At 48.0% G+C, this 12,823-nt stretch overlaps 1 protein-coding gene across 1 annotated transcript; it reads right to left on the bottom strand.

Annotated features, from left to right (window-relative positions):
• Positions 1–1,329: 1,329 nt before the first annotated feature.
• Positions 1,330–11,166, bottom strand: TMEM247 (transmembrane protein 247). Its single transcript, XM_076000448.1, has 5 exons — positions 10,937–11,166; positions 9,524–9,892; positions 5,423–5,611; positions 5,043–5,070; positions 1,330–1,451 (listed from the first exon to the last, which is right to left on the bottom strand). Exons 1-5 carry the CDS (start codon positions 11,042–11,044, stop codon positions 1,330–1,332), a joined length of 816 nt encoding a protein of 271 aa, XP_075856563.1. The 5' UTR covers positions 11,045–11,166.
• Between the last annotated feature and the right edge of the window lie 1,657 nt (positions 11,167–12,823).

The following is a 12,823-nucleotide window of genomic DNA, read 5'->3' as shown; positions in this document are numbered from 1 at the left end:
CGAGGAACAAAAATGCCTCCCTCCTGGTGCTGTCTGTAATCCCCTCCTGCTTAAGTGTAGGACATTTGCAAGTCCGAAACCCATCCTCCACTTGCTCTTAAGAGCCTACAAAGCCCTCTGAGGGCGCTTAATAAATACTGACTAATGAACCTGCAGCTGCTGCTCCTTTGGCTAATTAAATCTAAATAAGTCACAGACTTTAAATTATGCAACAAGGCTTGGCCAAAACAGCTTAAAAAATGTGGGAGCCCCAGCTTTTCTGCTGGGCCCTGTGGAAAAATCCCATCTTTTAATCATACTTAACCTTGGTGAAGGAACAGTGGCAACTTTTAAATAATGAATGAATGTATATTAGCAAGATTTCCCCACAGCTACCCACAGGAGTCAGATCAAAAAAGGGACAGAGGCAGACACAGGCCTGGGGGGATTCCGGAACTTTCTGGTGAATCCTGGAGTGCACAGTGAAGTCATTTGGTTCCCAGAAGCCCAAAGCAAGGACTGGTGAAAGAGCCCCGAGGGAGGAGGGGCAGGTGTGCTACCCCCAGGCTCAGCTTCCTGATGTGGCACCGGCCCCACCAGATCTCCTTGGAGCTCCCCCAGTGCTCTGGAGGCGACACACTCGGTCATTCTCCCTCTCTCCTCTTCTTCTGTTTTGCCCGCTCCCCCTCAGGACCCTCCAGGTCAAGAGCAGCATCTTCCCATGAGGATAGGTTCAACTGGGTCTCATCAGCTAGAGCACCCTGCCCAGGCTCTGAGGTGCGTGAATCGCTAGGGGATGTTGTCAAAATGCACCCGATTTCCAAGTCCGGGGTGGGGCCTGGGTGCTGCTTGTCTAGGAGGCTTTCCAGGCGAGGCCGTCGCCGCTGGTCCACAGATCGCACGCTGAGGAGCGAGGATCTAGGCTTTCCCACGCTGGCTACATATTAGAATAGACTGGGGCACTTTTAAGGCTAGTAAATCATCTGTGGACACCATCTCAGATCAATTCAGTCAGATTTTCTGAAATCAGACCCTTGGCTGTGGGTTTTTGTTGCTGTTGTTGTGGTTTTCTGGACCGAGCTAGAGTCTAGATAATTTAGAGGTCACCCACATGAAGCCTAGAAAGCTTAACCGACTTGCTCACAGTCACCTGCGAAACTAGGATTACAAACAGACATGGCAGGGCAGTGGCCTTTGGAACCAAGCCTGTGCCCCTTCCCTCCTGTGGATTTTAGCAGTCTCTGTGACTCCAGTCCTGCCCTTGGGCTCAGGGTTGCAACCTATGAGATTCCATTTGGAATCTCATAGGAGCAGAAAAGACGCTTCCTAAGCCTGCCTGAAATTTTACTCTTAGTGGTTCATTATTTGGGCAGAAGGTGAGCGGACCTTTGTCCTGAGCAGATCTGTTAGCAGCTCAGGGGCAGTGGGCTGCTCAGATCCCCCTTGACTGGCATTGGGCTGCTTTGTGGGATCTGGGATGAGGAGAGGGAGGGACCCTGGAGTCAAACCTGCCTCCTGTTGCAGCTTTGCCAAGGGCACCCAGCACAGAGAGGCAGGCCTTTCTAAGTCAGCTGCCCTGGCTGTGGAAGGTCATGGGGCCGCAGGCAGAGGGCAGGAGGATGAAGGCAGAGCTGCTCCAGGCATGTGTCCAGGGAAAGCCGTGACCTTCTGCTGTGGTATGTGGTATGTGGCACTCTTCCTTAAGGCACAGTGTGGTGGCGCCATGCCCAGATTGGTTACAGCTGTGCTACATTCAATGGCCCCCAACCCACCGAGGCTCTCATGCTCAGCATCCCGGGAAGGGAATGGGCGCTGGGCCTTAGAAAGTAGGGATGGTGGACACGCTGCTTATTCTCTACCTCCCCTCCCCTCATTCTGTTGAATCCTAATTTTGTTCAGGGCTGCAATCCTAATTTTGTTCAACTACCTCAGACACCCTACAGCTGGACACGGCCACAGGACCTAGGCCGACCAATGAGAGGTAAGCAGAAGGCCATGGGTGGGGCTTCCTGGAGAGCTTTTAAAAGGTAGCTACTTTTTTCCTCCCTTCCTCTGACCTGGAGTTGGGGGTCGGGTATCTGGAGCTGTGTTGGCCATTGGAAGATCATGAGGCTGGAAGCAGTGGGATGAGGTAAGAGCTGTGTGCTCAGGATGGGCTGGGTCCTTGACAACTTCCTAGAGCAGTTTCACCAGCCAGGGACTGGCTACCTGGGACTTCCTGCTATGTGAGAAATAGCAGAAATAGCATGACCTCTACTTGGTTAGGCCACTGTGGCTGTGTTTCTTTAACAGCTGAACACAATCCTCAAACTCAGGACCCCAGTAAGAACGTTTTTGGATTGGAAATGGGTAGGTCAAGGCAAGAACATGGTCCCCAGAAAGTAGAAGGGAAAGGAATCCTTTATTTTTTTGTTTGTTTTTTGTTTACCATCCCACTCTATAATCTTTAGTCCCTATTTCCCAAGGGCTTAAATTTGTATTCTTCAGACCAAGACTCTATAAAACTTGGCCCCAAACCAATTTTCCAGGTGTGCTACCCTTTATACCATTCACGGAAGAGTGACCCTTCTCTCCTGAACACAGACTGTACACTCCCACCTTGATCTTGGCTTGTGTGAGTGATCCCTCCTCATGTCCACCTGTTCCAGGTTTACCTACCCTTGTAGGCTGCTCCTTCAAGGAGCCTTCCCCTATCACCCCGGGCTGCAGAAAGCTCTCTTCCTTCCACCTGCTTTGTAACTGAGGTCTATATGCTGATAGCTTCTTTACATTTTCAGGTGTGTTAAACTCATCTCGCCTGCAAAGTTGGGAGATCTCCAAGGCAGGATTTTGGGAGCATGGTAATGTGGAAAGAACCTGTGCTCCAGAATGATCTTGGGTAAGTCATTTGACTTATTTGAACCTTGGCATCCTCATTTGTGAAATGGGGAAAGTACATGTTTCTACCTCCCAGGGTTTTGGTGAAGATAGCCTCTGTAAGCACTTTAGTAGGGTGCCGGCGCCTTGGCGTTGGTGCTGAAGAGGTGCTTGTATGTTAGCTTGTTGGCTTTTGTCTCATTGGTAACTGCTTTGCTGTGCCTTTTTCCTATGCTTTGCATCTCTCTTGCTTCTGATTTTATGTTTTGTATTGAACCAGGAGACCTGCTCTAAGTTTGGGGAGTGACCGTTGGGTTGCTCTCATTTTCCTAGAGGGCACATCTTGGGCAGCTGGCTTCAGTCTTCAACTATAATAGGAGGGCTGGAAGGGGAGACTTCATGCCCATGGATAAGCATGCGAGATAAGATGGTAACTTAACTGCTCAAAGGAGTTAACTGAGTCTTTCTCTGAAAATTTTAAAGGAAAATGAATGTATTTAAGTCCTGTTTTTACCTGGTCACAGGAGGATGCGCTAACGGACCTCATACCACTTAGTATTTTTCACAAACTCCCAATTCTGCCTGTTACAACAAGGTATAATAAATATGTGGGCCTTAAACTTTTTGCTGTTGTGATCTCCATCTTTTTCCTACACCATGCCAGAAACCCAGATCCAATAAAATGATTGTGAGAAGTGACTATAGCACAAAGTCCCATCGTGGAATGTTTAAGGAGAAATGACAGTTTTATCACCACCTAGTTAAGTACCTGCCACACGCAGCTATAAATGGGGATGGATGTATTGAATTGGGCAGAAAATGAGAAGTCACCATGGAGTTAAATGGCATGATAATGTGTGCTGACATTGAAGTCCCAAGGCAGTGTTTTTTCCATGTGGTTTCACTGAGCATCACTCAGAGAGTCCAGTGAGACAGAAACTCTTGTCCTGCTTAAGGCAGAGCCCTATGCGGGGAAGAGGAAGGGTCAATAGAGCCTTGAGCGATTGCACAGCTGTGTCTGGCCTCGTGCAGTCTGGCGCATTCTCACTGGAGTAAAGTCTCCTGTGGCATGGCCAGCCGTCCTTGCTGGGCTGGGGGGCCGGAACAGCTGGCGATCTGCTAGGCATTGTCGGAGAAGGGTTGGGGAGCTGGCCACTGGCCGAGCTGAACTCCTTTCTTTGTTAAATACATTCTGGGCAGCTTCATTTGTGCCGGCTCATGAGCCCTCTAGTGTTCAAAGTGAGTTCCTTTTGGTTGCTTATTTGCTGGGCAGGGAACATGTCCATTGTGGACTGTTTATTTGTTTTGTATCTCTGTGTGCAAGTTGGCGTGTTTGTTTATGGGTTAGCTTTCCTGCATTTTTGTAAGTCTGTGCTTAGGCTGGTGCATGGTGAGTGCGTTTTTTTTTTTCTCTTCCTACTTTTCCAGTAGGATAGTATCGATGACTTCTCTGGGCCCAGTTAGGTGTTTAATTCCTCCTTCCCTGGGATCCCTAGGAGGATGTCCTTATCTTGCCACCTGCCTCACCCAAAGATGCACTGCTCAGTGATGGGGGTGCCCTTTGTCCACTAGATTCTGAGGCCTGCCCCGGGCTCCCTCTCCTTTTTAATCACATATTACCTGAAGGCAGACCCCAAGCCTGCATGACTGGCTGTGTTCAGTTCTGCCAGGCCCAGTGCTAAACAGAACCTTGCTAATGGCCCGGTGATGATGTCCTAACATGTTGGCACAGCTGGAAAGAGCTCAGGAGTCTTGGCTCCTGTGTCAGTTTCCTGTTGCTGCTATAACAAGCCACACACTTAGTGGCTTAAAACAACATAGATTTATTCTTTTACAGTTCTAGAGGGTCAGGCATCTAAAGTGGGTTGGCAGAGCTAGTTTCTTTCTGGGGCTCTAGGAGAGAGTCCATATTCCTGCCTGTTCTAGCCGCTGGAGGCTGCCCACATGCCTGGACTTGTAGCCCCAGTCACTCTGGCCTCTGTTCCCACGGTCACATTTCCTACCTTTCACCTTCTTGCCTCCCTTGTATAAGGACCCTGTGATTACAGTGGGCCCACCTGGAAAATCCAGGGTCATCTCCCTACTTGGGGTCTTTGACTTAATGACATCTCAGTGTTTTCTTTTTGCCATATAAGGTAACATGTTCATGATTCCGGGAATTGGAACATGGACATCTTTTTTCAGTCTGGGACTACTCATCAGCCTACCGCAGACTTCCTCCACCTCAGAGAAGATCTAGGAATGTGAATCGATGCGGTGGTCATGGTGCAATTCTGGAAAGGCTTTCCAAACTCCTCCTTCCCCATAGACACCTCCCTACTCCACTAACTTGTGAAATCCTCCTCTCAGAGCATGAAGTCTGGTCATCCACAGTGAGAACTCAGACTCATACAAAGGGCCCGAACATGCTTCTTCTCACTCAGGTGTGAGTGGCTGACACCCCAAGAGTAGGTTCTGATTGCAGGGAGGCACAATGTGAGGGGAGGCAGTGCCAGGGAGGCCGGGGGGACAACTGGGATCATGTCCCGATAATACTCCGGCATGGGGGTGTGGTGGGGGCAGGATCCCAGTGATGGAGTAAAGGCACTTGGAAGTATGACCAGAAAGTTTTAATGAAACAGAGCAAAATGGCTGCAATGCAGAACAGGTAGTGCTTGGAGAAAAGAAAGAAGACCATCTCCTTGGTGACATAGATTATGTGAATAAAGATGAAACAGTACAGGAACATGGCAAACTGGTTCTGGGGCAGCATGAGGTCCTGGAGGCCTCCCGAGAACTGTGGGGGAGAGAAGATGGTGGAGCTGGTGGCGTCAGGCAGATCTTGGTTCAGTCTTGCTCTGTCCCTGCCCGAATGTGACCTTGGGCAGGTCCTTGGCCTCACCTAAGGAAGGGGTAATGGTGCCTACTTTACAAGCTCACAAGGAAAAAGAGTGAGACGAAAAATGAAAAATTCCTAGTAAAGGTAACTGGCATACAGAGGGAACTCATTATTTTGAACTTTGTGAACCTGCTGCTCTTCCTTCTGACTGGGACGCCAGGCCAACACCTTTCTTTCTCATCATGTTCCATACTGTCCATTGGAGTTACGAGTGTGGGCAGTCTCTCTCTCATTCCAAGCTCCCCAGATCTGGATGCTGGGATTTGGGAGTGTTCTTTGGACAGTTTTCCCTGACATACAACCTGATTTTCTAGACAAAATGGCACGATCAGAGGGTGTCCCTTGGGCACAAATGACTCTCTGGGTCATGGCATGCATCGCCGGGGTCAGTCCCTAGTCCCTCAGTCCAGGGTTTGGTGTCTCCTGGAGGCAGGTGGTGAGAGATGGGTGTTAGGGCCTCCCTCACAGCATTGGGCTGGAGAAAAACAGCTGGGCTTGTCTGGTTGATTGTGCCTGTGAGCTGCTCTTTTCTGGAATCTATATAATTGGGGTCTGACAGATCCCATTTTAACTGTAGAAAGCACCAATGTATAAATAAGGCAAAAGTTGATATAATGATTTTGATCCATAGTTAAGTCATTACCCATGGGTTATTCTTTAAAGTATTTTTAAAAATCGTGCCACATTTTTTTGAAAACAGCCAAGTGGCAGGGACTGAGATGCCCTAAACTGGCTAGAAACACACTCAGATTTTCATTGTATTGACAATACTACTTTATCTGTCCATCCATCTATCCAACCACCCACCTAGAAAAAGAGAAGAGGGGGAACTTCACGATCAAGTCAAATCCTTACCTTGATTTGACTTGCACAAAAAGCGAAACACTTTTGTAAACTATTACCAAAGGCTGGGGATGGGACGTATTATTGTTGAAATAGCTACATATAACGTGAGGGCAACTAAATAAAATCTTGAGGGCAGAAAGTGACTCCAGTGATGTTGCCTTTAAAATGAATAGCGAGGGAAGCCAAAGACCAGAGGAACACAATGTTCTGATGGGAGTGGAGGGCTGGACCAACCCAGCAGTTTTCTGTGGCTCAGTGTGGCTCTGGGCCTATGGACTCTGTCACCTTCCTGGAGTCTGTGTGTTTTCAGTCTGAAAGTGCTGGTGGGTAATCATTATATTTCTGATCACAAAACATGCATTTGTGAACCCTTTAGACTTTTCAAAATACTTTCAATGGTCTAACTTTTGAACAGAAGACAGAGACAGATAAGACTATACGCCAAGGATTTCCATCTCATCCAGCAAGGAGAGAGATTTTTCAGTCTAAAAATGGGAAATAAATATGGTTAGGAGGAGACACAGACCAAAGGCAAAGTACAATACCATATCTGCTTTAAGTAGTTTCAGGCTCCAATTCATGACAAATTTTATCCTAGGATACTAAGGAAAAGCACAAGTTTGGAAATGGAACTTAGGAGAATTAAAAAATATTAGGAAGTGTTTTGTCAGCATCTTAGATACAGGTAAATATTTTCCAGATTTTCAAAAAGAAGGGGGGAAAGATCTTAGTAATCTCAGTTCAATAAGCTTGACTTGGCTCAGTGAAATCATTTAGTGTGTAATTAAGCAGGTATTTTGTGAGCAAGAAAAAAAAATTATGACACCAACTTGTATTCATTAATAACAAATCATGCAAAACCCACCCCATTTTCTTTTAAAAAAAATAACCAGTCAACTGGGCAAATGCTATAGGTAATGTAAAATCTTAATTCTGGGAGACCATTGACAGTGTGTCTCAGGACAGGTTTTTGGATAAGGTAGAGAAATGTGACCTGGATAAAATGTAACTTAAGGGTACTGATTCATGGAACATTGCTAACCTGTAGGGAGATCTGTTAGTGGTATTTATTTTAGGTCATATCCTTCTCAACAATTATAGCAGCGACTTAGATAAAGACAGAAGGCAAGCTTCTCAGAATTGAGGATGACTCAGAGCTGGGAAGCATAGCTAATACATTACATCCTAATAAAACTGAGAAGTGATAAATGTAAGTTGCTGCATTTGGGTCAAGAAGTGAATTGCATGAGTACATAAATATGGTAATAGCTAGCATTTATTGAGTGCTTATCTAATGTGCTGGGCTCGTTGCAAAATGCCTTGCATGCATTCTCTCATTTAATCCTTATGACAACACTATGAGGTAGGTACAACCTCATGGATGAGCAAATCCCAGAGCTTAAAGAGCAAGAAAGTAATTTGCTCAACATCGCACAGCTCATAGATGGCATAACTGGGATTTTCACCCAGGACTGTCTGACTTTAATGCCTAGGCAACACTGCTTTAACAATGACATCTTCCACTATTGAGTGCTTATGATGGCCTAGCCACTGTGCTAAGCTCTTCACATCCCGTATAATCTCAAATAAGCATTCTTATCCTCATTTAGTACAGATTTGGAGAGAGCGGTACATTCTTGTGAAAAGATGGCTCGGCTCTTACAGTTGACTACAAGGCAGTGTGACCCAACAGAGTAAATGTAGACCTGATGGGAAGGAGATGGTTCTATTAAGGTCCACTGGCCAAAGCTGGGCGTGGTGGTATGCACCTGTAGTACCAGCTACTCAGGAGGCTGAGGTGGGAGGATGGCTTAAGGCCAGCAATTCAAGGCTGTAGTATCCTGTAAAGCCCATGAATAGCCTCTGAAGTGGGATTTGAGTAGTCTCCAGCATCACATTTTGAGAAATGCAGAGCTGGGGGCATGGCTCCTGCCTGTAATCCCAGCAACTGGGGAGGCTAAGACAGAAATATTGCTTGAGCTCAGGAGTTGGAGACCAGCCTGGGCAGCATAATGAGACCCTCATCTCTACAGAATAATAAAAAATAAGCTAGGCATGGTGGCGAACTCCTGTATCCCTAGCTACTTGGGAGGGTGATGCAGGAGGATCCCTTGAGCTGGGGAGTTGGAGGCTGCAGTGAGCTATGATCTTGCCAGTATATTTTAGGGTGGGTGACAGGGTGAGATCCTGTCTCTTAAGAAAAAGAAAATGCAGGCCAGGTGTGGTGGCTCACACCTGTAATCCTAGCACTCTGGGAGGCCGAGGCGGGTGGATAGCTCGAGGTCAGGAGTTTGAAACCAGCCTGAGCAAGAGCGAGACCCCATCTATACTATAAATAGAAAGAAATTAATTGGCCAACTAAAATATATATAGAAAAAGTTAGCTGGGCATATGGTGGCACATGCCTGTAGTCCCAGCTACTCGGGAGGCTGAGCCAATAGGATTGCTTGAGCCCAGGAGTTTGAGGTTGCTGTGACCTAGGTTCATGCCACGGCACTCAGTCTAGCCTGGGCAACAAAGCGAGACTCTGTCTCAAAAAAAAAAAAAAAAAAAAAAGAAAAAGAAAAAATGCAGAGAGGAATTGAAAGTGGTGGAAATTCGGTCCTAGAGGAAGTGTGGAAGACTTTCCCCTTAATTTTCCCTTAAGCTATCAAAAGGGCCATTGGGTGGGCGATGTGGTTTTGGGCTCCTCCTAGCCTCAGCTCTCCACGGATCCAGCTCACCACGGAAGCTCTGGGAAACAGAGCCATCCCGTGTAGGGAGGCGGGCTCTAAGGCCAGGAGCAGCCCTCTCTGGAAGTGACCCAAGCCATGACACCCTGTGTGGACGCTCAGTCCCTTATAGCGAGATCCGGGATGGGATCTGCAGGGCGGATGGCTGCCGTGCAGCAGGGAAGGGCCACCCCTGCTTGCCTGTGCCTTCCCTCCCAGCTCTTCCCTTCCTGTCACCTACCAGGTTACCTACCAGGTCACCTACCAGGCGTGATGCCCTCGGGGGTGACGCCTGCTGCTGCAGCTGCTCCATCACCTGCTCGTGCTGCCGCTGCCGCTCGTTCTCCTCATGCAGGTACTTGAGCCGGGTGAGCTCGAACTCCATGCGCATCTTCTCCAGCTCCATCTCACTGGCGGCGTTGTGCTCTGTCCCCGAGGACAGAAGCCACTCTGGGGATTCGGGTCCGTCACCTGCCTGGCCCTTGGTGGTGGTGCCAGACTTGGGGGACGGTGACTTAGGTGGCCCTGGATAGCCTCCTCCATCCTCACAAGTTTCCATCTCTTCCAAGTAGTCATAGGAGGAATCTGGCTTTGGAGGCTCTGGCTTCGGAGGCTCAGCCTCCTGGGGCAGAGACAGGAGAGGGGAGGGGGAAACAGAGAGGCCTCAGAATCTGTTGCCCACCACCCCGTGGCACTCCCGCATACCCAGGCCACAATGACTGGGGTGTTTGAAAGAGAGTCCTGAATTTAAACATCTAGACCGAGTTCTCACCAGAAGCATGCTTACCCGGAGCTGTCCTGATCTGAGAGTTGAGAAGAGAGCAAACTAACATTAAGGGGGCCCGAGAGTTGCAAGCGGAGACATTGCGTGTTGAGAGGGATGTCTGTCTTCCTAGAGGTTTTCAAATCACCACCTCCCCCCTCACCCCATGGTTAGGGGGACTGGTTAGACACTAGTTCTTCTGGGGGCTACAGAGGGAGAAGGGATCCCCAGGTCTGCACCGAAAGAGCCTAAACATATGGGCATCAGCAAGAGGACCGCGGGAGCCAGGTTCCATCCACAGAGCAAGGAAGGACCCCACGTGGGATGGCAGATGGACGAGATCAAAGCCAGCTTCAAGTGACTGACTTCGCCATCTTATGAAGGGCTACCTGGTCCCTGGTGACAGCTGGGTACCAGTGATGGGGAAGGGGTACATGTCACCTGCTCCTTTTTTTTTTTTTTTTTTTTTTTTGAGACAGAGACTCGTTTTGTTGTCCAGGCTAGAGTGAGTGCCGTGGCGTCAGCCTAGCTCACAGCAACCTCAAACTTCTGGGCTCAAGCGATCCTGCTGCCTCAGCCTCCCGAGAAGCTGGGACTACAGGCATGCGCCACCATGCCCAGCTAATTTTTTCTATATATATTAGTTGGCCAATTAATTTCTTTCTATTTATAGTAGAGACGGGGTCTCACTCTTGCTCGGGTTGGTTTCAAACTCCTGAGCTCAAACGATCCACCCGCCTCGGCCTCCCAGAGAGCTAGGATTACAGGCGTGAGCCACCGCTCCCGGCCTGTCACCTGCTCTTCTTGGCAGCTCTCTGGAACCTCAGCACTCAGCTCCAATCACGTGTCCCTAGAGTACCTCCCTCTCCCTCACTGGGGCAGTGAGAAGGGACACCCCCTTACCAAAGAAGCCCTTGGCTTCCCTTCAGACACGGAGTCCACAGGCACCGTCTTGGGGAAGGTAGGGCAGCTTTCTCCGGCCCCCCGAGTTTCCATCTCCTCTGTTGCCATCCAGAACACCACAATGCTGCTAACGGGGGCCAAAGGACATCTTTTGAGGCACTAACATTTGGCCTCACCAGATTCCACAGCCTGGCCACCATCACAATCCTCTGTCCTCACAATAACCCACATTCTACCTGGTTGCTAGGGCCCCTGTGGTAGAGAGTGTGACATCTTTGAGGTGTCATCAAGCACTGCAGAATGGGCCTTTACAGCCCCTAAGGACTGCTTTGAAAACTAAAATCCCACCACTTGAAATCCAGATTTCCACCATCTGAAGTCTATTCCCTTGTGCTACTCTTTTAAATGCAGATTTTATTGGGTTGAGTCACAATTAGCTCCATAAACCCTGTTAAGGGCTGAACCACATCCTGAACCACATCCCAAGTTCATATGTTGCAGTACTATAACCCCTGGTACCTCAGAATGTGACTATTTGGAGATAAGGTCTTTAAAATGTTGATTAAGTTAAAATGAGGTCATTAGAATGAGTCTTAATCCAATATGACTGGTGTCTTTAGAAAAGAAAATTCAGACCCAGACATGAACAGAGGAAAGGGGATGTGAAGATATGCGAGAAAGTGGCCATCTACAAACCAAGGGGAGAGACTTTGGATTAGTTAGAGTTCCCCAGAGAAGCACAAACAATAAAAGATATGTAAAATGATATTTATTATAAGGAGTTGACTCAGACAATTATGAAGGCTGAGAAGTTCCAAGATCTCCTGTCTGCAAGCTGGGGTCCCAGGAAAGCCAGCGGTATCGTTTCTGATCTGAGTCCAAAGGCCTGAGACCCAGGACCGTGAGTGCTGTAAGTCCCACTCCAAAGCCAGGAGAAGACTGGTGGCTCACCTCAATGTCGTCAGGCAGATAGAATCCGTCCAACCTTCCTCTGTCTTTTTGTTCTTTTGGGGCCCACTCCAGATTGAAGGAGACCCATCCACATTGGGGAGGGGGGCAATCTACTTTACCTAGTCCACTGATTCAAATGCTAATCTCTTCCAGAAACACCCTCAAAGACAGACTCAGAAATAATATTGAAGCAGACATCCGGGCATCCAATGGCCCATTTAAGTTGACACAGAAAATTAACTATCACAGATTGATCTCTCTCAGCTCTCGGAAGGAACCAACTCTGCTGACACCTTGATCTCAGATGTTTAGCCTCCAGCACTGTGAGCAAATGAATTTCTGTTGCGTAAGCCATCCAGCCTGTAGGACTGTTACAGTGGCCCTATCGAATGTGTGCAACCCCATCCTTCACACTCCCTGGGGGTAGAGTGGGTTGGGGGGAGCAGTAAAAGAGATCAGAAGGCTGGGGAATATATTTTGCCATCTTCCATTTTGTGAAAACCCCAACAAAACCTTTTTGGTATTTGAAGGCAGGGTTGCATTATGGAAAAAGGAAGGCTGCATTTGAATTTGAGCTTTGCTACTTTCTCTAGCTGTGTGACCAAGGAAATGTCATTTTACCTGTCTGAGGCTTAGGGTACTCATTTGTAAATGGGATGATGATTTATGTACTTCCCTACATTTCAGGACTGATGTGAAAATAAACTACTGTGTTTAGCCTACTCCCTGCCCATATGGGGACTAAGCAAACGATAACAATCATTGTTGTTATTATAAGGAGTGGGTTTGTCACTGGAGAGAAGAGAGTGCTCAAGGTTTACCTTCTGTCTTTCCTGCAAATACTTAGCTGAGGTGTGGCTTTTCTCTCTGGGCATTATGGTAGGGACCATGTGATCTATCTCACAGTTGTTGTATGTTGTCCATCCTGCCTCAAGC

The sequence above is a fragment of the Microcebus murinus genome, chromosome 3, assembly GCF_040939455.1.
Source record: "Microcebus murinus isolate Inina chromosome 3, M.murinus_Inina_mat1.0, whole genome shotgun sequence".
Classification (NCBI taxonomy): Eukaryota; Metazoa; Chordata; class Mammalia; order Primates; family Cheirogaleidae; genus Microcebus; species Microcebus murinus.
The sequence above is the reverse complement of the archived record's forward strand: the minus strand, read 5'-3'. Positions and strand labels throughout refer to the sequence as shown.

What these genes read in the sequence shown, in the direction of transcription:
- TMEM247 (XM_076000448.1), bottom strand. Translation starts at nt 11,044, where the DNA reads ATGGCAACAGAGGAGATGGAAACTCGGGGGGCCGGAGAAAGCTGCCCT. An exon ending in CTTTCTGGTCATACTTCCAA is followed by an intron (nt 5,071 to 5,422) that starts GTGCCTTTACTC and finishes TCACATTCCTAG; the next exon opens with ATCTTCTCTGAGGTGGAGGA. An exon ending in TGAGGTGGAGGAAGTCTGCG is followed by an intron (nt 1,452 to 5,042) that starts GTAGGCTGATGA and finishes TCCTCATCCCAG; the next exon opens with ATCCCACAAAGCAGCCCAAT.